We start from the raw sequence: 25951 nt of genomic DNA, 5'->3' as shown, positions 1-25951 counted from the left end.
AGTATGAGGAGTGACGGTTATACCATAGAAATAAACAGACTAGAAAAGAAAGTGGCTCATCAGGGCAGGAAGAGATGAGGCATTCAAGAGGAAGTGGAAAAAAGATAGGAGATGAGAGTCTTGGAGAAACACGGGAGCGAGGGGAATCAAGCATGAGTGAGGATCATGAGGAGTCCCTGCCACAGGTGTACAGACACGGACAGGAAGAAAGAGAAGGTGACTCATTGGAAGAGCAAGAGTTAAGTGGAGAGAGAGAGGATGCGAAAATTTGTGGAGAAGAGGTAGGAGGCAGAAGCCTAGAAGAGGAGAAGGAGGCGGTAGGGAAGCGACTTGCAGAAGTAGAGAGAGAGAGCTAGATAAGTTACTGAGAGGGGATTGCCAGAGGAGATGCGAAAAATACTCCAGGGGCCAACCAAGTATTGAATCAAGTCAGAAAGGAAGGACTCCACAGGGAGACCGAGGGAAGAAGAGGACCCTGGAGAAATTTGTGTGGGAGGCAGTAAAGACATACCCTGAGACAGATGGGGAGTCAGGCGAGGAGGAGAGCCAGGGCAGGTGGGAAGAAGGAGGAAGAATGATGCCGTTGTTAGTTAAAGGATCAGGACAAGTGCAGTATATCCCTTGGGGATCCCAGGACCTAGAAGGGCTGAAAAACACTCTGCCCAATCTACATGAAGGAGCAGGGAATGGATTAGAGCCTTTGAAGAAGAAACGGCGGGACGATTATTGGCTATGGGAGATCTGAAGGCACTATTGATAAGGTTGATGGGAACCTCCAAATTTAACGAACTAATGGAAATGGCTGGCATAGTAAACTCGAACGACCCGAGAACTGATGGAGACGGGTTTGACAGAGTGAGGCAGAGGGTATGGCAGGCCCTCAGGAAGCTTTATCCACCCAAAGTGACCCCAAAGCCTTAAAGGGGGATCCACTGGGAGACACTGAAAACCCAGCAGCCTATATAGAAGACCAGTTGAAAAGGTGGAGACTGGAGACTGAGCAAGAGGTGGAAAATAGCTTATTTATCACCACACTGTTCCGACATAGCATTTTGGATGCAATGCCTCCGCAAGTAAAATCCAAACTGGAGGAAGTGGTTGGGCTGACGTCAATGACCCCACAAGAATTCAGAGACCACGTAGTCCATGCAGTTGAGAAATACCGGAAAGACAAACGAAGGTTGGCTGAGCAGCAGGAAGAGGTGCAAAGAAATTTAATACAAATGCAGCTCGAAGAACTCAAAAAGAAGGAAAAAGAGAAAAGCAAAAAGATGCCGCCAGCAACCACCAGTCCGAGTACAGCCATCGAACTGGATGAAGCACCGCTATATGGAAGAACCGATCATACTGTAAGACAAGGGCTGGAAAACCCCATGCCAATAATCAACGTCTTTGGAGGAGCATTCCCACAAATGCCCTATCAGGAACAGACTAAATTCAAACAGCCTAGACAGGACTGGAAGTCCCAAGGAGGGGGACAGAGGAGCTATGGGCAGAGGGGACCAGTGAGGAAACAGGGGGAAAGAGAGGTAGAGAGATTGTGCTGGGGATGTAATCAGCCAGGTCACATGAGAAGAGATTGTCCGTTTACACCATGGCCTGTCACACACCAGCAGGAACCGATAAGAAGGGAACTAAAGTTTAGCCAAGGACCAGCCCCCACAGGCCCAAGCGGACCTGTGAACCCCTATGCGAGGTATTAGGGGTGCCCCGAGAACTCGAGTGGGAAGGGACATTACCCAATGATAACAAGGGAGGCAGATGAGGAACCCATTGTTCAGGTTATGTTAGAAGGGCAACTGACACCAATGATGATAGATACTGGAGCCACGTACACTTGTGTACAGCCACAGTATGCCCTTCACCTTCCCATGTCAAGAAAGTTTATTAAGACGGTAGGGTTCTCGGGGAAAACACAGTTGACACAGTGCACGGCTCCAGTGCAGTTGAGAATGGGAAATAAAGGAATTGTTTTGCCGGTGCTAGTATTTAAAGGAACTCTGATTAATTTGTTAGGCAGAGATGCCTTGTTGAAACTGGAATTAAAATTAGAATGCACCAGAAATGGGCTGAGTGTGGAAAGAGCAGGGGCTCAATTGATAGTGCGAGAAGACAAGAAGGCTAATGTCTTTTGGATAGGAGACATCGTAGATCAGATTCAGGAAACCTGGGAAAAATGGAAAAAGGGCGTGCAGGCTATATTACCCAGGGCTGTAATGCCCAAATCTGAGCTACATTGTACAGTGATTTTTGACGAGACTCAGAACAGGGAGTTAGAGGAGAGATGGCACCTGGAGGCATGTACCCAACAGCACCTGGAAGGGGAGGCTGTGATAATTGGAAAGCAAGGGGCAGCTTTACAAGTTAAGTGGAACACCTTTTTAGAAAAATGGTACAGGATACCGGAGGCTGCACCCCACGTAACGTTGTTGGTAAACAAGGGATATCAGTCTAAAGACTTAGGACCCTTAGTTAAGAGTGCTGAAACCGTAACAGTGTGGAGGAAAATCACGCCAGAGGTGTGGATATCAGAAGACAACAATTGCATTAAAATAATGGTAAGTGTAGATATGGTAGGGACAGTGAGAGAGGTTGAAATAACTCCCCAACCACACATGCTGGGAAAGGAAAGAGGCCAGCAGAAAGATAGAAGGTTAGATGAGTTGCCATCTATTCTGTGGTCACAGCATGAAACGGATGTAGGGAAAATAAAAACAGCTAGTCCGGTGGAAATAAGGCTGAAAAAGGGAGCAATTCCACCCAGGAGACCACAATACCCTCTAAGACCAGAAGCAGAAGAGGGAATAGCATCGACAGTGCAGGGGTTGCTTGAAATAGGAGTGCTTAAAAGAACAAACAGTCCATGCAATACCCCATTGCTGCCGGTCTTAAAAGCAGATAAATCTAAATGGAGATTGGTGCATGATTTGAGAGCGGTAAATGATGTGGTAGAGGACTGGCCAGCGGTAGTCCCCAACCCACACACGTTTTTGACTAATGTTCCACCAGAAGCAAGTTACTTTTCAGTGATTGATTTGTGTTCAGCTTTCTTCAGCATTCCTCTAGCCGACCAGTGTCAGTATCTGTTTGCATTTACTTACAGAGGTGCTCAGTATACCTATACCAGAATGCCGCAAGGGTTTAAACATTCACCACATGTTTTTAATCAGGTGTTGAAGGCAGACCTAGAGGGCATACCATTGGAAAGTACATTGCTACAGTATGTGGATGACCTGTTGATTTGCTCCCACAGTAAGGAACAGTGTGAGCAGAACACTATAACTCTGTTAGAGAAGCTGGCGCACGGAGGACATAAAGTATCCAAAAAGAAACTGCAATTTTGCACACAGCAAGTGGAATACTTAGGCAGGGTAATATCCAAGGGAGTGAAGGCGATAGCACCGTGAGGCAATTGCAGATAGCAGATTGAGGCAATAACTAAGGCCCCAAAACCCCAGACTGTAGGGCAGATGATGACGTTTTTGGGAATGGCAGGGTACAGCTCAGATTGGATAGGAGAATATGCTGAGATTGTGGCACCTTTGAGAAAGATAATGAAAGAAGCAGGACATACAAATTTGAAGAACGGCTTACAGTGGAATGAAGAGGCGGAGATAGCTTTCAATACTATTAAGCAGGAATTGCAGTCAGCACCAGCATTAGCTTTGCCTAACTACGATAAGGTTTTTCATTTGTATGTATCCAACCGACAGGAAGGTTATGTCACAGCGGTTCTAACACAAGAGACAGGCACAGGAAAAGCAAAGCAGCCCATAGCATACTACAGTACGAGACTAGATGAGGTGGCTCAGGGGTACCCACCCTGTTATCAGGGATTGGTGGCGCTGTACTATGCATATGAAAAGGCATAATCTGTAACCCTGGGCTATCCTGTGACTCTGTACACCCACCACAAAGTAGCAGAATTGCTGGAAAGAGGGAAATTTGTGCTGACGCCAGCCAGGATAACAGCGTATCACATGCTATTGACATTTCCAGACATAACTATACAGAGATGCACTACCAGTAATATAGCTGATTTTGTCCCTTTGGGCTATGAAGGAGAACCCCATGATTGTGTAGGGAAGACGATGGCATTTGCCAAATTGAGAGCAGATTTACGGTCAGAACTACTAGAGGATGCAGATAAAAAGGTTCTGTTCGTAGATGGCTCTTGTTATAGGGACTATGATGGAAATCATGCAGGGTTCTCAGTAGTGCAGCAGGATCAGTCGAGCTATAAGATTATTAGGATGGAGTCCTGTCCCCAACCGTGTTCCGCCCAACTAGCGGAAATCAAAGCCCTGACAGCTGCGTCTGAAATGATGGAAGGTGAGAAAGTAGACATCTATACTGATTCGGCATCTGCTCATGGAGTATGCCATTCGTTCGGGGCAGTGTGGAAACAGAGAGGTTTTTAAAAAAAAAGCAGTGGAGATCCCATACAACATTGTCAGCAAATTCTAGACTTAATAAAAGCCATAATGAAACCTAGAGCATTGGCTATAGTAAAATGCCAGGCACATAAAAAGGGAAATGATGTAATAACAAAGGGAAATCAAGCTGCGGACAAGGCAGCCAGAAAACCGTCTGGATGTACATCAGCTGTCATTGCCCCCCAGGTAAGCCTAGCTCCAGAACCTGTGGTAGAGGACCTAATTGAAATACAAGGTAAGGCAACTTTGGCAGAACAACGTGGAGACGAAGGGGGGCCAAGCAGAACCCGGAAGGCTTGTGGAGCATGGAAGACGGTTTGTTGGTAGCACCCACCCTCTACTGACGATTCTGATTTCAGAAGCGCATGGGATTGACCATTGTGCAAGGGGGGAAGTGATAAAATAAAGAAGGATGGTTTTTGGTCACCTTATTTACAGGCTTCAGTGGACTTTGTCTTGTCACAGTGCGAGGTATGCGCACAGAATGCAGGGTTCGGACATCAGTTATTTGACTGGTTAGAAAGTAGACTCGGAGGATGGGGAGCATGGCTGACTAAAATGGCAATAACTGTCAGTATTGTATTGTTGAGCTGTGCGCTTGTGCTGTGCTGTTTTCTTCCTTGTCTCAAGTCTCTTGTAGTGCGTGCTGCAACCAAACAATTTCCGATGCTCGTGGCAATTACTGAAGCAAGCTTAGTGGAGAAAGAAACACCGAAAATGTATCGTTACAGCCTACAACACCTGCAGGATGAACAAGAGCAAAACGACAGTGTGGGAGTAGATTGTAAGGGCTTCTGAGTTTTTTTCCCTGTCTCAGGTACAAAGGGACAGGTTTTTGGCTCAGCGGCCCAGGGTAACAGGGAGAGAATACTTTGAGGTCTTGGCGCAGAAAATTATAGTTTAACCTGAGATTTGGGAATAAGTGCTTGAGTTTATTGGGGCTTTTGTGCACGGACTCTTAGTCTTCTTTCTCTGTGTGAGACCCTATGGGTCTCAAAGGGCGGATATATTGGAGAATAAAAGTTACATTGTTTGCTGTGTAACCAAAACTATGTAGTCAGCTTTGAACTTGCTATTTGCTATGCATGTATCCAATTTAGTAGGAGAATGAAATCTTAAGAATGTAGAAGACAATGGTGTGTTAATGAGAGGTAGCTAAGAGATGTAGAGTAGAACAGGATTAAGTCAATAGGTAGAAACAATAGTGGCAGATGTACTTGTGATACGCAACTGTAGACCGATTGGATATGCTAATGCAACTAAACCAGGAGATTGCTATAAAAAATGCTATGTACAAGGATCGGTGGGCAATCAGCGACTAGTTCAATGACTGTCTCAGCTTTGATTTGCAAATTAAAGTTTAATACTTCTTGAAGAATCTTCTGCGTCTCCTGGTCGTTTGTGGGGCACAAAAAACCACGACACCTCCCCATATTGGACTCAGCCAAAAGCCTTTTTGAAGCCCATGTAGGAAACATTAATCTTCCTAAAAAGGTTCCTCAATCTTCTTAGGAAGTGGAGGCACTGCTATGCCTCCTTGTTCAGGGAGCTGATATTAAAGGACCAGGTGAGGTCATCTATGATGTGAACTCCCAGGAACTTGGTGCACTTAACTCTCTCTACAGAGGAGTCATGTATTCACAGAAGGGGATGGTTCATCTGTACCTTCCTGAAGTCCACAATGATTTCCTTTGTCTTCTCCACGTTCAGGCTTAGATTGTTCTTCTCACACCAATCCACCAGCCGCTCCACTTCCTCTATATACTCCATCTTGTCATTGTTCCTGATAAGGCCATCCACTGTTGTGTCATCCGCAGACTTGATGACATGGTTTACGCTGGATTCTGGGACACAGCCATGAGTCAGCAGTGTGAATGGCAATGGACTGAATACACAGCCTCGGGGAGAGCCAGTGCTCAGCATAATGGGATGAGAAACGTTGCTGCCCACACAGACTGACTGTGGCCTTACTGTTAGGAAGTCCAGTATCCAAATGTAGGAGGAGGTTCTGAAACCCAAGAGGACAGTTTCTCCACCAGTTTCTGGGGTATGATGGTGTTGAATGCTGAACTGAAGTCTATAAACAGCAGTGTGGCATACGAGACCCCATTTTCCAGGTGGGACAGGGCAGAGGCTATTGAATCATCAGTGGATCAATTTGAGCGGTAAGCAAACTGGAAAGGATCCAGTATAGCCGGGAAAAAGGCTTCAATGCGCTCCATGACCAGTCCCTCAAAGCATTTCATAATAGTTGATGTTAATGCAACCAGATGATAGTCATTTAGGCAGGTTACTGTACCTATAGTACTCCTGAAGGGCCTCTTCAAGTATGTACTAGCTCAAAAGTTTCTCCTGGACGCATTCTGAAATTTCCATCCCCTGTAAGTTTTGCACATTGAAGTGATATTGACAGGCTCTGTGAACTTGCGAGAACATGGAAGATGTTCTCAAAAAGTATTCAGCCCAACTCTCTGTTCACATAAATAGGTATTACAACCAGAAAATTTGTTCAATTTAACTGAGAACTTTTATTTGTGAATCACATGCTCCTTTTTCACAAAAATACACAGGGAAATTGTAAAACATGAAAAACAAAAAATTCAGAAAGTGAAGTGTCAGCAGTTCAAATGATTTCATCTGCCCCCACCCCCACTTTGCTCAGCACTTAGTTGAACCACGTCTCACGGCTATTACAGCCAGTAGTCTTTTTGGATAAGTCTCTATTAGCTTTGAACAATGTGATGGAGAAAAATTTGCCCATTCCTACTTGCAAAATTGCTCAAGCTTTGCCAGGTTAGTTGGGAAGTGGCAGTGGACAGCAATCTGGAGGTCTTGCCAGAGATGTTCATTCAGGTTGAAGTTAGGACTCTGACCAGGCCACTCAAAGACATCGATTTTCTTCATTTGAAGTCACTCCATAGTTGCTCTGGCAGTGTATTTTGGGCCGATGTCCTGTTGAAAGATGAACTTCCTCCCTAGTTTGATCTTTCTGGCTAGCAGGTTTTTATCCAGGATCTCTTTGTATTTCGCTGCATTCATCTTCCCACCAATCCTGACCAGATTTCCAGTTTCTGTTGTTGAAAAGCATTCCCATAGCACAATGTTACTTCCACCATACTTTACAATAGGGATGGTGTTACCAAGCTGATGTGCAGTATTGGATTTATGCCACAAGTAAAACTTAGCATTGATGCCAAAAAGTTCCACTTTAGTCTTATCTACTTCTTTACAGTATCTTCTAAGTGATGCTTTGCAAAATCTTTATTTGCAAAAATATGCTGTTATTTTTTAACCAGGGCTTATTCTTACCACTCTTCCATTAATGGCCTTTGAGACTGAGGAACCATGAACTTCATCTCCAGTTGCAGCCACTGACTTCTGTAGTTCACTCAGAGTAACCGTTGGCATCACGCTACCCTCTCTTACAACTGTCATTCTTCTCCGGTGACTAATTTTAGAAGTGCGGCCTGACTTAGGGAGCGTGATTGTGGTTTCATTTTTTTCCCACTTTTTCACAACGGACTGCACTGAGCTCTGGGGTACAATGTTCAATGCCTTTGAGATGGTCTTGTGCACTTCCCCATATTTGTGCTTCTCTATTATCATATTCCTGACTTGCCTTGAATGATCTTTTGTCTTTATTTTGGTTTGGTCTGTTGAATATCTACCATACTGTTGCACTTTACAGAGTAAAGGGGTATCTATTCTTATAAATTCTTCGAAAACAGGTGATCCACCAATTTTCTACTTCAACAATTTTGGTGAGTTGGTAAAGTAATACTACATCTTTCACCTGAGGAAAGCTAGCAGAGTAACTTAAGAAGGGAATTAAGACTTTTTTGGGCTCACAATTTTGGTTTTTAATTTTTAGTTAATTGTTGACATGTTTTGAAATTTTTCTTTTGATTTGACATGATGCACATGTTTTGTAGATTAGCTCAAAATCTTTCTTCAATATATTTTAAATTTAGAAAACAAGGCAGGAAAATGTGAGAATAGTTGTGGAGGGCTGAATGCTTTTTCTAGGCACTGTAATGTGGAAAAATATGAAGTCATCCATACTAGTGGGAAAAAATGAGAAAGAGTATTTTTAAATAGTGTTGGTGTTCTGAAAGATGTGGAAACACTAAATTAATATTCAGGCACAGAAGCTATCAGTAAGTATTCCTAAATATGTCTTACTGAATTATGTAGTTCCCCATTGAGACTGCATGTTGAATATTGAATACAGGCCTGGCGTCCCTATAGAAGGGACTTATAACTGATGCAAGGTCTTTATCCTGAAATGGTAATTGTTTCTCTCTACACAGATGCTGCCTGATTTGATGAGGGTTTCCATTAGTTTCTGGTTTTATTAACTACTTTACAGGCTTGACACTGTAGATACAGAAATTATGTTAAGTAAGGCTTGCTATCGAGGGGTGCAATCATTGTTTCAGAGTATAATGCTGGACGTTTAATACTGAGAATTCATCTAGTATTGTATCTTTGGAATTCTGCATCCAGGAGAGCAGTGCAGAACAATGCACAGTGGGAGAGTCCAAAGAGCTGCTGTCTGTGTGTTGCTTGTGACCAAGTGGGTTTTCTCTGGTGCCCCCATTTCCTCCCAAATTCCAAAGTCTTGCAGCTTAATTAGCCACTGTAAATTGCCCCCAGTGTGAGCGGTACATGGGGATGTGTGGTAATAGATGGGAATGTGGGGAGAACAGGTGAAAGAGGAAATAAGGGAGGGAATGGGATCACTGTAAGTTGGCACAGAACTCAAGGCATTAAATTAAGTCATAAGTTGTCAGCCTGAAAAAAAATCACTAAATAATTACCATCAACAAATCACTTGTAATACCAGAGGAAACAACATATTGGACCTCTATTACACCGCCATCAAGAATGCCTACTGTGCTATTCCACATCCTCACTTCGGAAAGTCTGGTCACTTAGCTGTACTTCTATTCCCTGAGTATAGGCAGAGACTGAAGATGGTAGCACCAGTAGTGAGGATCAAGAAGGTATGGACAGAGGAAGCACAGGGGTGCTTACAGGACTGCCTTGAATCGGTGGACTGAACTGAACTGTATTCAGGGATTCATCTTCAAATCTGGATGAGTATGCCGCAGTTGTTACCAACCTCATTAAAACCTGTGTAGATGAGAGCATGCCTATGAAAACTTGCTGTACATTCCCAAACCAAAATCTGTGGATGAACCAGGAGGTATGTCACCTGTTGAGGGCTAGATCTGTGACATTTAAGCCTGGTGACCCAGGTCTGAACAAGAAAATCAGGTATGATTTGCAGAGGGCTATGTTAAGGGTGAAGAGGCAATCCTGAGCAAGGTTAGAGGCGACATCAGCTGCACGGCAACTCTGGCAGGGTTTGCAGGAAATTACTTCTACAAAGCAAAACCCAATAGCATGAATGGCAGTGATTCTTCACTACCAGAAGAGCTCAATGCTTTCAATGCCTACTTTGAAAGGGAGAATATAACTACAGCTGTGAAGATCCCTGCTGCACCTGGTAACCCTGTGATCTCTGTCTTGATGATAGGCTGTATTTAAGGAGGGTGAACCCTTGTAAGATGGCAGACCCTGATAGAGTACCTGGTAAAGCTCTGAAAACATGTGCCAACCAACTGGCGGGAGTATTCAAGAACATTTTCAACCCCTCACTGCTAAGGTCGGAAGTTCCTACCTGCTTCAAAAAGGCAACAATTATACCAGTGCCTAAGAAGAGTAGTGTGAGCTGCCTTAATGACTATTGGTGACGAAATGCTTTGAGAGGTTGGTCATGGCTAGAATGAACTCCTGCCTCAACAATGACCTGAACCCACTGCAATTTGCTTTTCACCACAATAGGTCAACGGCAGACACAATCTCAAAGGTTTTTCACATGGCCTTAGATCACCTGGACAACACAAATACCTATGTCAGGATGCTGTTCATTGATTATAGCTCAGCACTTAACACCATCATCCCACAATCCTGATTAATAAGTTACAGAACCTGGGCCTCTGTACCTCCCTCCTCAATTGGATCCTCGACTTCCTAACTGGAAAACTGCAATCTGTGTGAATTGGTGATAATATCTCTCTTCACTGGCGATCAACACTGGCACATCTCAGGGGTGTGTGCTTAACCCGCTGCTCTACTCTCTCTATACCCATGACTGTGTGGCTAGGCATAGCTCAAATACCATCTATAAATTTGTCGATGATACAACCAGTTAGTAGAATCTCAGATGGAAATGAGAGCGCATACAGGAGTGAGATATACCAGCTAGTTGAGTGGTGTCGCAACAACAACCTTGCACTCAACGGCAGTAAGAGGAAAGAGCTGATTGTGGACTTCAAGAAGGGTAAGACAAGGGACCACGAATCAATCCTCATAGAGGGATCAGAAGTGGAGAGAGTGAGCAAATTCAGGTGTCAAGATCAACGAGGATCTAACCTGGTCCCAACATATTGATGCAGCTATAAAGAAGGCAAGGCAGCAGCTATATTTCATTAGGAGTTTGAAGAGATTTGGTTTGTCAACTAAAACACTCATAAACTTCAATAGATGTACTGTGGAGAGAATGCTGACAGGCTGCATCACTGTCTGGTATGGGAGGGGGCAACTGCACAGGACCGAAAGAAGCTACAGAAAGTTGTAAGTTGTAAAATTAGTCAGCCCCATCTTGGGTACTAGTCTCTGTAGTACCCAAGATATTTTCAAGGAGGAGTGCCTCAGAAAGGTGATGTCCATTATTAAAGACCTCAATCACCCAAGGCATGTCCTCTTGTCACTATTAGTGTCAGGAAAGAGGTACAGAAGCCTATAGGAACACACTCAACGATTCAGGAACAGCTTCTTCCTCTAAACGATTCCTAAATGGACATTGAACCTATGAACACTAACTCACTTTTTATTTCATACATATTATTTCCGTTTTTGCACTATTTTTAATCTATTCAACATACATTTATTATTTTCTTTCTATATTACCATTGAACTGCTGCTGCTAAGTTAACAAATTTCACCACACATGCCGGTGATAATAAACCTGATTCTGATTAGATGTTCTGAAGCAGTAGTGCAGCGCAATACATAAATTCTACCATAAATTATAAGAAGGAATATGAAATATATACGATATATATAATTAAATTAAATATATAGTGCAAAGAGAGGTATTCATGAGTTCATTGTCCGTTCATAAATCCGATGGCAGAGTGGAAGTGTGTAACTGTACCTCCTCTCTGATGGTAGCAATGAGATGAGGGACCATGTGTCAGTGGCTAGGTTTTCATAAGTGTTCGAATGATTTGCGTATCAAAGAAAACTGGACTAGTGTAGGACCGACGCGAACGGTGGCGGCCCAAAAGAGCGAAGTGGCTTATTAATTCTCACCTTACAGAAGTGACTTTGCTTCACAAGTGTCAATTGGGCGTTACTTGAGTTCTCCGAAAAGCTTGGTCTGTCAGTGTCGGTGACTGCCACCTACCCGGTGCCGCTGGATTCCTGACATCCCTCAGCCGGCGGCGGGGCGGCTTGATCCTTGACCCGATTGGCTGTCAGGTGAATCTATCCCGCGACCCATTGGACCATGTTCCCCTTTGTCGTGGATTGGCCGCGGGATGTTTTCTTCCCCCCTCGCCTTCCCTCGGGATTGGGGGAAGTAAGGTATGCCTGAAGTCGGCTGTGATTGGTTGTTGGGCGGGGAGCGCCCTGGGGGGGGCGGGCAGGGCGAGAAGCGTCGGTTAACCTGCAACCGCCATTTGTTCAGCGCGAGCGAGCGATGCTGGCGGAGGTCCGGAGAGTTTGCCAGCAACAAGTTGGAGTTGGACTCACATAAGTTGGAGAAAAGTGCGATTGCTGCTCAGAAGTTATCACCGATTATTCATCCTCTTTTACTGAAATATCCCTGACAGAACACGGGCTCCGGGGGAAAAAAAATCTGCTTATTTTCTTGATCATCTGTGCCGAAGCTGGACGTTTGGCAGAAATTAGCGAGGGGACGCTAGGTTTGGTGTAACTACTCTCTCCTGGGTTCCCAACTTTCCTATTCTTCCCCTGGTTTGCCCCGGAGCGGCGGGCTGGTAGAATCTTGCCTGTGTCATGCCGACGAGAGTGGATGACACCATGGAGTATGGAACAGGTGATTCGATCAAAGTGAAAGCTCACTACAAAGGGTAAGTAGTCGAGCAGCTATCCACAAGGATTTATCTCCACTCTTCCCTTTAACCTCGACATGTGCGAGTAATTTATTTTAAAGAAACTGACCAAAAGGAAGCCAAACTCCTTTTGAAGAATCGGAACGTTCGTGATCATGGATTATTATTTGCTGATCGTTTAGAATCGAATTCATTTTAAACTTGCTTTGAATTGTACTTCAGGATTTTAATGTTAGAAATCTGATTGCGATAAAGGTTCAGCTGTCTAAATCCTGTTTATGTATGCTAGTTAAAATGTGCTGATCGTTTACTGATCACTTTAGTTAATCCGCTGGTTTGGACATCATTGCATTCATCCTATTCGTTGAATGTCTAATGACATCAGCTTTAAAAGTTATTATTTTGATCATCATTGTTCACTTGTAAAGCGCTGACGTTAAGAAATACTTTCAGAAACTGTGGGAATAATTTTTATGACAGTTGTCCAAATGAATTACTACGGAACTACTCTATTATAAAGTTTTGTGACTCCAGGAAGTGTACTGCTGTTCACTAATTCATATTTGCACAAACAAATATTCCACTAGAAATAGCTAAAATGCCAATTCTGTGGAGATCATCACTTTGGATTGGTTGATCCACCTGGACGACTAAATTCGTATCTATATTTTCTTTGTTTAAGGACAAGTAAATTAAGTTATTAACTGTACTCTAACAGCTACAGTGGATTTTGATTAATTGGGACACATCAGGACCAGTACATTTTGGCCAAATTAAGTGGCTGAAGCAATTAGCCAAAGTTTCATGGATATAGTTAAAAAGATGTATAAAAGACAAAACACAAGGTATTAATTACTATCGTCAAAACTACCATTTGACTGAGTCACATATTATGTATTTAAATCAAATGCAGAACAAATGTGAACACTATCAATATTACAGGACTATAAAACTATGTATTTCTTCCTGGTAGTTATCAACAGAGGAATTAATCCAATGTACACTGCTGTGTTCTTTTGATTAACTGTAAGTGAATTAAATCAGTGCAAACACCTAGTGCCGATAATGGAAGGCCTTTCAACAATGCTTTCACTGATTGCATACTCCAATTCTTCATTTTCATTGTAAAGTTCAAGATGATTGTCGATAACATCAAATACTTCCAAGCCTCAATGCATGAAACCACAGTGAGCAAAACAGTTCTTAACTGTCTTGCTGCATATTACTCACCAACTATCAGTGACAAAAATCACTGCTTTTTGAACAAAAATACACGCAACTGATGCAATTTTAAAACTAAGCACAGTGTAGTGTCAAACGGCCATGCAGGTGCACACGTCTGACGCGAGTTAGAAACTGTTTGATAACACGGCCCTGGTGAGACCACACCTGGAGTATTGTGTACAGTTTTGGTCTCCAGGGTTAAGGAAGGACATCCTGGCTGTAGAGGAAGTGCAGCGTAGATTCACGAGGTTAATTCCTGGAATGTCTGGACTGTCTTACGCAGAGAGGTTAGAGAGACTGGGCTTGTACACGCTGGAATTAAGGAGATTGAGAGGGGATCTGATTGCAACATATAAGATTATTAAGGGATTGGACTAGATAGAGGCAGGAAATATGTTCCAGATGCTGAGAGAGTCCAGTACCAGAGGGCATGGTTTGAGAATAAGGGGTAGGTCATTTAGGACAGAGTTAAGGAAAAACTTCTCCCAGAGAGTTGTGGGTGTCTGGAATGCACTGCCTCGGAAGGCAGTGGAGGCCAATTCTCTGGATGCTTTCAAGAAGGAGCTAGATAGGTATATTATGGATAGGGGAATCAAGTGATATGGGGACAAGGCAGGAACAGGGTATTGATAGTAGATGATCAGCCGTGATCTCAGAATGGCGGTGCAGGCTCGAAGGGCTGAATGGTCTACTTAGATAGATAGATACTTTATTCATCCCCATGGGGAAATTCAACTTTTTTCCAACGTCCCATACACTTGTTGTAGCAAAACTAATTACATACAATACTTAACTCAGTAAAAAATATGATATGCATCTAAATCACTATCTCAAAAAGCATTAATAATAGCTTTTAAAAAGTTCTTAAGTCCTGGCGGTAGAATTGTAAAGCCTAATGGCATTGGGGAGTATTGACCTCTTCATCCTGTCTGAGGAGCATTGCATCGATAGTAACCTGTCGCTGAAACTGCTTCTCTGTCTCTGGATGGTGCTATGTAGAGGATGTTCAGAGTTATCCATAATTGACCGTAGCCTACTCAGCGCCCTTCGCTCAGCTACCGATGTTAAACTCTCCAGTACTTTGCCCACGACAGAGCCCGCCTTCCTTACCAGCTTATTAAGACGTGAGGTGTCCCTCTTCTTAATGCTTCCTCCCCAACACGCCACCACAAAGAAGAGGGCGCTCTCCACAACTGACCTATAGAACATCTTCAGCATCTCACTCCAGACATTGAATGACGCCAACCTTCTTAGGAAGTACAGTCGACTCTGTGCCTTCCTGCACAAGGCATCTGTGTTGGCAGTCCAGTCTAGCTTCTCGTCTAACTGTACTCCCAGATACTTGTAGGTCTTAACCTGCTCCACACATTCTCCATTAATGATCACTGGCTCCATATGAGGCCTAGATCTCCTAAAGTCCACCACCATCTCCTTGGTCTTGGTGATATTGAGACGCAGGTAGTTTGAGTTGCACCATATCACAAAGTCCTCCACCTATTGTCTATTGTCTAACGGTCTCCTGTCCCAACTAAGTGGTACAGTAACAAGTAAACAAGGGGAATCCTGGCTATTTTCTCGTTTTGTTTTTGTTCTTTAAGAATTGACCCAAATCAGTAGCTGCCCCAATTGACTGATGGCCCAATTCAATGTATACTAAAACTCCCTTGATGAGGAGTACCTGACTTAACTTCCCCAAATGTTGTCAGAGGCTGCAGCTGTTGATTGGTATTCAGACTGCTTCTTTTATTTTAACAAAAGTAAAAAGTAGAATCAGTCTGAATCACGATAAGTTTAGGATTGACTGACACCCACGAAATGTGCAACATCAGAATTAGGAGCAGGGATATACCACTTGTCCCCTCAAACTTGTTTCACCACTATTTAGTATGAACATGGCTGATTTGATTGTAAATTCATGCTCCACATGCTTGTCTGGTGTTGTCACCTTTTCATTCCTTGCATATAAACTATTTGTCTATTTGTGCCAGATATATAAAACTAAATATTTAAACTGTTTCCTTTACTATTTGATAGAACCAATTCCATCATCATCACCCTTGAGAGGGGAAAGAATTTGCTTCATTTCAGCAGTGACCTTTTAAGCAATAACCTGCTGTTCTACATTCTCCAATAAGAACAAAGATATTTTGATAAGAGTTTTGTTTTCTGTCACTTTCCCCCTCATTTTTCTAAGCTCCAGTGAACTAAGCATAGCCTCATATTTTACTTTTGTAGTCTGCAACCTAAAGACATAAACATTTGATTCTCCAATTTCAGGTCACCTGCTCCCCTTCCATCCCTTTCTCTCTACTGGTCCATCCAGTCCTCTACGCACCTAATTATTGCACCCTATTTCTTTTCTCCCCACCATTTATTCTATCTTTACTTCTCCACTGCCCAAACACTTTTTTCTACTGAGTCCTCTCTCTCCACTGTAACCATCTACCCACCCCACCTCCTTTATTTGGTTCCAGGCTCCACCTTCCTATCAGGCCCTTGTTGCCTCCACATATTACCTTGTAGGCCTTTCTATTTTCAATTTCTCCTCTTTCCCTCCCCTCCATCTGCTGTTCACTCCTCACCTGGTTCCACCTATTGCTTGCCAGCTCTTGTCCCACTCCTCCCTTTATCTTTATACTGGCTATTTCTCCTTGACCCAAAATAACGATTGTCCATGTACTTGCTAAGTTGCTACAGCAGTTTGCTTTTTCTTAATGCACCATATTCCATCCTCTGCTGTTTTTGTCTCTCCAAGCTTATGCTGTCCAATTTTCCTGACAAGGCAACTCATCCATTCCAAATATTATTCTACCAAAGCTTTCCTGTACTGTGTCCAAGCATTAACACCCAGACACATAGTAATGGGACTCCAGAGATTGTTGAGTTTTAGTCTGCTTTCTTCAGCGGGATAGAATTTAATTCTCGCTTTTATAACCATGATCTTAAAAATATTAGTGCCACCACTTGAAATGCGATTGCTTCAAAAACTTTTAAAATTAGTAATCTGTAGAAATCTGAGTCTAGATCTAAAATGTTAAAAAGGCTGCGGTTTCTTATGATCTTCAATCCTACTATCCTACTACTTGGATGTCTCCTCAGAATTTATTGTAGATCATTAATTTTGCAGAAACTTCAGTTTCCCTAAATTAGATTAATTGACTGTCTTGTGAATTTTGCTTAGTCACATTTCATGAGACAATGCTTTCTTTTTCAATCTTTTTATTATTATTAATATCAACATAATAAAATTGATACATAGATAATGGGATTACAAACATACACATTTCAACTGAACATGAAAGAATACATAAGCATAGTTACAGTATAAATGAGTCTTCCCAAATCATGAACGATACAAGTAACAAATAAACAAGGCAAACCTAGGTATATCATAATATATATTAAAAAAAACAGAAAAAAGAAAAAGAAAAAAATTTATGCAAAAAAACTAATCTAACAATCTAATAACTAATAAGGAAAAAAAACGAAAAAGGGAAAAAGAAAAAATGAAAAAAAGGGCTGTTTATAATATCTAACAAAAATACAAAATCATCAGTGTCGTCAACTCCGATCCTCTCAACATATGTAAAATCGAAACTGGAAAAACAAATAGGCTTGGAACAGGGTCATATTACATCATATGAAAATATTGAATAAATGGTCTCCATATCTTTTCAAATTTAATAGAAGTATCAAATACAACACTTCTAATTTTTTCTAAATTTAGACATAACATAGTTTGAGAAAACCAATGAAATATGGTAGGAGGATTAATTTCTTTCCAATTCAACAAAATAGATCTTCTAGCCATTAATGTAAGAAATGCAATCATTCGACAAGCAGAAGAGCATAAATGGAGTGAGTCCATCATTGGTAAACCAAAAATTGCAGTAATAGGATGAGGTTGTAAATCAATGTTCAATACCGTGGAAATAATATCAAAAATGTCTTTTCAATATTTTTTCAAAAGCAGACAAGACCAGAACATATGAGTTAAAGACGCTATCTCAGAATGACATCTGTCACAAATAGGATTTAAATAGGAATAAAAATGAGCCAATTTATCCTTGGACATATGAGCCCTATGCACAACCTTAAACTGTTTAATGAATGTTTAGCACATATTGATGATGTATTAACTAATTGAAGAATTTTATCCCAATTCTCAATAGGGATAGTAAGGTTAAGTTCTCTTTCCCAATCATTTTTAATCTTATAGAAGGGCTCTGAATGTATCTTCATAATTATATTGTAGAGTTTTGATATGAGCCCTTTCTGAGAAGGATTTAGTTCAAACAAATTCTCCAAAATACCTGAAGACACAAGATTTGGAAAGGTAGGAAGTACAGTATTTAAGAAATTCCTAATCTGTAAATATCTAAAAAAAAATGAAATCTAGGCAAATTATATTTATTAGATAATTGTTCAAAAGACATAAAACAATTATCCAAAAATAAATCGGAAAATCGTAGTAATCCTTTAGTCTTCCAAGCTGAATAAGCTTGGTCTATAATAGAAGGATAAAAAAAGCAATTGGATACAATAGGAATATTTAAAACAAACTGAGTCAACCCAAAAAATTTCCAAAATTGAAACCATATACGTAAAGTATGTTTAACTATCGGATTGTCAATTCGTTTCTGCAATTTAGAAAGAGCAAAGGGAAGAGAAGACCCTAAAATAGAACCCAATGAAAATCCTTGTACAGATTTAATTTCCAGGTTCACCCAATGAGGGCTAAAAGATAAATCCCAATCCTTTAACCAACATATCAAATATCGGATATTGACTGCCCAATAATAAAATCTAAAATTAGGCAATGCCAATCCACCTTCCTTCCTTGCCTTCTGTAAGTATTTTTTACCTAATCTAGGATTTTTATTCTGCCATAAATATGAGGAAATTTTTGAATCAAAAAAAGATTTCGGAATAAAAATTGGTACCGCTTGAAATATATATATAAACTTGGGTAAAATAACCATCTTAATAGCATTAATCCGACCTATCAGAGATAAAGATACTGGTGACCATTTAGTAAACAAACATTTAATCTGATCGATTAGGGGTAAAAAATTAACCTTAAATAAGTCCTTATATCATGAGACAATGCTGATGTTCTGCTAAGAACTTCAGTGATATCCTGTGATCCTTGACTACTGTTGGGCAAGGCTTAAATGTCACAAAGCAAATGGTTCTTGAACTGTTTTTATTAGCTGAGCCTGCTTCTTTTGGAGATGATACCACTGTTTCCTCAGCTATTTTAGAAGCCCGAGAGTGAAATTGATGACAGTTCTAAAATCTCATTCAGATGCAGATGTTGTTGACAACAAATCTTTGCAAACTCCACATTGTCAACATCATCTGCATCAGAAACTGGAAAGGGAAATGTGATTGTGTATGATCGTGAAATATACTTAACATGCCAACGAGGTAGGTGACAGCCTTTTGTGTGCAGTTTAATTCCCTTGTGCACTAGTAACAAAAGATGTGTGCACATGCAAACACACATACACCTTAGAGGGAACATAGTATACAACTGAATAAATATAAACTTTAAGAAAACATTTGATATCCTGAAGAAGGTTCTTGGCCCAAAAAGTTCATTTCCATAGATGCTACCTGACCTGTTGAGTTCCTCTAGTATTTTGTGTGTGTTCAATTTGATACCCTTGTCTGCTAAGCATGTAAGCAATGTAACGTGTGGAAATTAGTTTTGATTTTGTAGAGTTTTTTTAACTAGTCTGTGCTCTTGTGCTACTTTTTACTTGAAGTGAAGAAAATTCATCTGCAAAATGTCAAAACAAACTAGACACATATTTCAGTGACTTATTTGATGAATTTAAACAGTTTCTGAATTTTGAGTCCAACTTATCTCATGGAAGGCTTTAAATTTTTCTCTAAAGATGGATTTTGTAGTTGTTGCTCTAATTTTTTTAAAGGATTCTCTGATCCTTGAACCCAGGTATAATTCTGAAATACTTTTCTTCTCTCACAAAATTGTTTGCTGAATATTGCATTGTACTTGATTATCCCTTTGTTTTAGGACTGGGTTTTTGCAGTGCATTGTAGTTTAAACCATTGTTGGGAATATAATTACAACATTAAGATGTGTATCTTGTAGGTTGATTGAGCCTTTGAAGTACAGTGGATTTTGGGACACATCAGGACCAGTACATTTTGGCCCAATTAATCAGCTGCCCAAATTAGCCAAAGTTTCATGGAAATAGTTACATAGCTATAAAAAAAAAGACAAACTGAGTAACAAATTATATATTTAAATGAGACACAGAAAAAGATTGGAATACTACCAATAGTACTACAGTACTATAAAATTGTGTGTTAGCTCCTGGTAGTTATCGGTGGAGGAATTCATCCAGTGTACGTAATGGACAAAATCAGCGCAGACATCTAGTGTCTTCATACAATGCTAACAATGATTGCATCCTCCAAATTTTCATTTTCATTAACGTTCAAGGAGGTTCAAATTCTTCATAGTTGTGAACTTGTTGAAGTAGTAGTGGCTGTTTCTGGCATTTCCAGTACTTGAACTGCAGAGAGCAAGGCAGTTCGGAACTGTCTTACTGCTTATTTCTTGCCAACTATCAGTGACAAATATCACTGTATTTTGAACACAAACAAATGCAACTGACGCTATTTAAAACTGTTCACTCTAAACATGGTGCAGTGTCAAATGGTCACACAATTGCATGTGACTGATGCTAGTTAGAACCTGTTCAGCAACGTCTCCTACCCCAGGTTAGCAGCATAATGTCCCAAATAAACAAAGGGAACCGCAAGAATTTTCACACTTACTTTGTTCTTTAAGAGTTGTCCCAAATAAGGAGTTGCCCCGATTAACCAATAGCCCAATTAACTAGAATCCACTGTATATCAGCTGTGTTTCACTGTATATCAGGCAGTTCAAGAAATGCAGAAGTCTAAGGAAAGGGTGACCGGCTTGTTTTTGATCTATTCTGGCATTCCTTCCTGAATAGCTAAATTCTTGGCAAAGCCATATCAATATATTCAAGGAAGTTCAAAATTCATCTGTTCTAACAGTTGGAAAGGTGTTAGTTTGGAGTGGGGGCTGATGAAAGAACATTATCTTTTAAGGGCCCGATATTTGTTCCTCAGTTCCATTTAATTCAAAATCAGATATATTATGCCTGACTTGCGTTACATAAAATTTTTTTGTTTCATGACTGCAGCATAGTGCAAAGTTATATAAATAATTAAATTTTAAAATAGTATAAAAAGAAAAGAATGTTGAGGTAGTGTTCATGGATTGTTCAGAAATCTAATGGCAGAGAGGAAGAAGCTCTTTCTGAATCATTGAGTGTGGATCTTCAGGCTTGGGACCTTCTCCCCGATGGTAGTAATGAGAAGTGGACATATAGTGAGGGTTCTTGGTGATAAATGCCATCTCTTGAAGATGTCCTCAATAGTGAGGAGGGTTGAATCTATGAAGAAGCTGAGTTTACAACCCTTTGCAGCCCCTTGTGATCCTGTGCTTTGGAGCCTCCATACCTGGCTATGATGCAACTGGTCAGAAAGCTCTCCATCGTACATCAACAGAAATTCGTAAGAATGTAAATCTGTCCGGTTTATGATTAAAAACTTTAGATTAGGAGAACATTGTGGTTACGCTTTATGACGGAATGAATCCTGTATCTAAATGAAGATGTTGTTTCTTCCTTTTTGATTTGCTTGTCTCTGCTTTCTTCTGTTAGGATCAGCATAATCAAATATATGCACAATGAAATACATTACTCTGTTAAATTATTAAACAATCACAGTCTAATTATTTTATATGATTGATAAGTGGCACCAGGGGATTGGAACATTTAAGATTAAAACAAATTTTTTTTAAGATTGGGATTCATTTCAACTTGTAGCCAGTAATAATATTGCTAAAAAAATACTGCTGACGTGGGCGCTTGCAACTGCTGTGCACTTATCTTCCTGCTTCACTAACATAAATTGAGGGGAAAAATTCTAATCACAATCCAAAAAATCGCAGATGCTGGAAATCCAAGCAAAACACACAAAATGTTGGACGAACTCAGCAGGCCATGCAGCATCAATGGGAAAGATATAGTCGATGTTTCAGGCCAAAGCATCAGGACTGGAAAAAAAAATGGGGAATCAGAGTTAGAAGTGGGGGAGGGGGAGGAAGAAACACAAGATGATAGGTGAAACCAGGTGGTGGGAGAGAGGTGAAGTAAAGTGTTGGGAAGTTGATTGGTGAAAAAGATACAGAACTGGAGAAGGGGAATCTGATAGGAGAGAACAGAAGGTCATGGAAGAAAGAAAAAGGGAAGAGCACCAGAGGGTGGTGATGGGTAGGTAAAGAGATAAGGTGAGAGAGGGAGAAGGGAATAGTGAAGGGGGGGGGCATTACTGGAAGCTTAAAATTACTTGATAACATGAACATCGGTTTCTCGACCTTCTGATAATGCTCACCTACCCCTTCAGCATTCCTCATTCCCTTTTCCCTCTCTCACTTTATCTCCTTACCAGCCCATCACGTCCTTCTGGTGCTCCTCCCTCTTCTCTTTCTTCCATGGCCTTCTGTCCTCCCCTATCAAATTCCCCCTTCCCCTGCCCTGTTTTTTTTCACCAATCAGCTTCCCAGTTCTTTACTTTGTCCCTCAGCCCCCCTCCCAGTTTCACCCGTCACCTTGTGTTTCTTCCTTCCCTCTCCCTCCTTCTAACTCTGACTCCTCATCTTTTTTCCTCCAGACCTAATGAAGGGCCCTGGCCTGAAACGTCAGCTGTTTACTCTTTTCCATAGATGCTGCCTGACCTGCTGAGCTCCTCCAGCATTTTGTGTATTGCTGGGAAAAATCCCGTTTCTTTAAATTATGAGAAAAATGAGCCAATTCAATGTGCATTAACAGTGAGTTTGAATACCTTCCATCTTCAAAATTAATTAATAAGCATCCTACCTTTGTACAGTAGTCATTATTGACTGTTGTTTGTCAGAAATGGTTCTTGCTGGTCCAAACTCTTCTCAACATACAAAAATGCTACAGTATGCTGTATTTAGCCGTAAGTTTTATTGGTACATAAAAGAACTCCAGTCAATCTACAAAACTGAATTCACAATGTTTATAGCTGCTATCAGTTGTGGTATCAAGACGTCAAGGAATAGAGAACTTTGAGTTTAGTATAATCTCCACTGTGTAGGCAGTATAATTACAAAGTGCGGCCTTTGCACTTGTGAGTTGCAGTGGTGGGTGGATTTTGTTCCTGGTTTTCATTGGATAATCTTTGCTAAAATATGTCAAATATATGGGTTTGAAAGCAAAAGTATAAGCTGCTGGAATATAGTAGGAACTGTGGAGGCAAAAGGATGGCCCATGTTTTGGCTTGTGACTCTTTCAGGACAGAGAGTGAAGATGGCCTAGAAGGAGAGCTGTGCAGGGCTGGTAAGTGATAGGTGGAATCAAGTGAGGTGAGGGATGATGGGTAGATGAAGCTGGGTAAGTGAAGTGGGGGCAAGGTGGAGACAAACTGTAAGGTGATAAGTGGAAACAGGTAAAGAGGGATGATGAGCAGATATAACCAGCTAGAGGAAGGAAATGGGTATGGTAGCCTGGGGGCGGGGTGGGGGGTGGAGTTAAAGCCAAGGTGGATTAGAGTGTGGATGATGGGCAGATGGAAATGGGAAAAGGTCAGTTAACAAAGAGGCAGAGAATCTAGGTGGAGATGTAGGAATGGAAAAGGATATTCAGTGTTCATATCATAAGGTTGTGGGCTACCCAAGTGAAATATGATATACTGCACATACATGTCTCTGTGGCAAGGGGAGTTGAATTTATCTACAATCAGAAGCTCTATGACTTTGCAGGCATATACACATTTAGGGTGCCTAAGACTTTTGTACAGTACTGTAGTATTTTTATGTGTTGCACTATACTGCTGTTGCTGCAAAACGAAAACTGAATTTCATGGCGTGTGAGTGATGATAAACCTGATCCAGATATGGGTCTCTATTGTGGATGGGGAGGGGGCAGTGGGAGGAGAATCATGGTTAGGAAAAGGGGAAAGGAGAGGAGAGGGTGTGGAAAGCATTAGAGAGACATTTTGTAATGATCAGTAAACCAACTGTTTGGAATAGTATGCCTTTGTCTGATGTCTCAGGGCTGGGTAAAAACCCCTGCCCATCTCCCTGCTTCTCTGCCATCTGTCCCAGACCCTTCCTGCAACATTCCCACCAGATTTACAAACTCATTTTCCATTCCATGTTGATAAATACAGTGCTGTGTAATATGGTTACTTGGTCTCATCAACATAGAGGAGACCACATACGGGGCACCAACTGCAATAGATGAGTTGCAGTATGGTATGTAAATCTCAGCTGCGCCAGGAAGAGTTGTTTGGATCCCTGTATATTGGTGAGTGTGCTGTTGTAAGACAAATATTGCAGAGGCAGAAGATGGAGAAGGTACATGGGGAAGAATGAGTAGACCAGGAAGTCACAGAAGGAGTGGTGGGGGTTGGGGGAGGGAAAGATGTGACTGCTTTTCCTTCCATTATGTTTCCACTTCATCTTGCAGGCTCTGTTTTTATTTCCTCCTCCCTGCTCCACTCCCCCCAACTGGCTGCATCTGCCCATCACCATCTCACCCTTCCTCCCTTGACACAATTGAGTTCCACCTGTCACATACCAATCCTTATTGCACTCCTCCCTCTCATCTCTTTAGACTGGCAATCTTCATTCTGTATTTTCAGTTCTGGTGCCAGGTCATGACCCAAAATTTTGTGTATAATGATACTGTTTGACCTACTGAGTTCCTTCATCAGTTTGTTTGAAATTTTTAATGCTGTTTCCAGCATTTGCTGTCTCTTGTGCCCCTGTGGTATAGAAGGTATAGGAAGTACAGACAAAAAGGCAAAAATGCGTTAAAGAATTGTGCCATTGTGTATAGATCCAGGAACTTTGGTCTCAATAAAATAAAAGTTGAGAAATGTTCACTTTAAGATGATTTTTTTGTTCTTTTATTATTTACCCTCTAGAATGCTGTTGTATTGCAGAACCCTGCCAAGCCAGGCATTATTTATGAATTTGAGATGGTGTCACCTGACACTCAGATTTTGAAGTTGTACTGATGGAGAATTTGCAGTTGGTTGTTTTTACTCTACGTTTGGGATTTGCGCAAACATGATGTGGAAAACATAAGTTGCTGATGGATAATCAGCACTTTCATTGTGTTTTCTGTTTAGGAATCTCATTTTTAAGTTAAATAATTTAAAAGTTAAGAACAACTCTGAATTAAAACCCAATCTGGCAGAAAAAAATTTATTTTATTTTTAAAAGGCTTTTATAGTTATTTTTAAAGGTAAACCAAGATCACTGTAATCTTCATGTTGCTTTCTCTTAAGTTTATAGCAAGCACTTGTTACTTTACCAATGTCTAATAAAATAAAGGTTTGTATCATTGTGAGCACATAATATCTAAATTTCCTGACTCTCTCATGAAGCATCTACATTTCTGGTGAGTGCTATTTTGCATACTGAAGCTGTAGCAGACCTTGAGCTTAAGCCAGAAGTATAAATGCTGATTGTTAGTTTAGTTGATGCCAGAAAACTGAGGTTCTCCCTGTTTTCTTTGTCAATTGTTCTCACATTATTCTCAAGAATTAATGTGGGAACCAAACTGGAATGGGAGTGAGTCATCCTCTATCTCAATATATTACCTAAATAGAAGATACAAAGTACATTTATTATCAAAGTATGTACAGGTTATACAACCTTGAGATTTATCTGCTTACAGGCAGCCACAAAGCAAGAAACCTGAAAGAACCCAATTAAAAAGAGAAAGGTGAACACCCAGAAGCACAGAGAAAGAGGGAAAAAAATACAAAATGTTACAAATCATGCAAACAATAGAAGCAAGCCACAGGATTCGGAACCAAATTAAGTCCATAGAACCACATCCCCGGATAAGGCCCAAAGCCTTGGTCTCAGTTCATATTAGTGGGGCAAATCGCTATGAAGCTCCAAACCTCACCTCCAGATCTGACACCCTGCCTTTCCAGTCTATCTGGACCAGTGCTTAAATTTTCCAAACACCGGATCGTGCCTTGCATTAGGACCTTGGGCCCGGTGCAACAATATGCTCTGGGCCTAGATCTTGT

General features: G+C 41.1%; 2 protein-coding genes across 3 annotated transcripts in view; one reads left to right on the top strand and one right to left on the bottom strand.

Annotated features, from left to right (window-relative positions):
- Positions 1–11918, bottom strand: part of LOC140718431 (myo-inositol 2-dehydrogenase-like) — a 63945-nt gene extending 52027 nt beyond the window's left edge. The window contains exon 1 of the mRNA XM_073032163.1: positions 11820–11918. The gene's annotated coding sequence lies outside the window, so the exon portion shown is untranslated. The remainder of the gene's footprint in view (positions 1–11819) is intronic.
- A 254-nt stretch (positions 11919–12172) lies between these two features.
- The window catches only part of prkcz (protein kinase C, zeta), a 349250-nt gene continuing 335471 nt past the window's right edge, over positions 12173–25951 (top strand). For both annotated transcript variants that reach the window (XM_073032157.1, XM_073032158.1), the window contains exon 1: positions 12173–12601. In XM_073032157.1, coding sequence (XP_072888258.1) covers positions 12528–12601 — 74 coding nt within the window. In that variant the 5' untranslated portion in view covers positions 12173–12527. The remainder of the gene's footprint in view (positions 12602–25951) is intronic.

This window comes from Hemitrygon akajei, chromosome 29, assembly GCF_048418815.1.
Source record: "Hemitrygon akajei chromosome 29, sHemAka1.3, whole genome shotgun sequence".
Lineage (NCBI taxonomy): Eukaryota > Metazoa > Chordata > Chondrichthyes > Myliobatiformes > Dasyatidae > Hemitrygon > Hemitrygon akajei.
The sequence above is the reverse complement of the archived record's forward strand: the minus strand, read 5'-3'. Positions and strand labels throughout refer to the sequence as shown.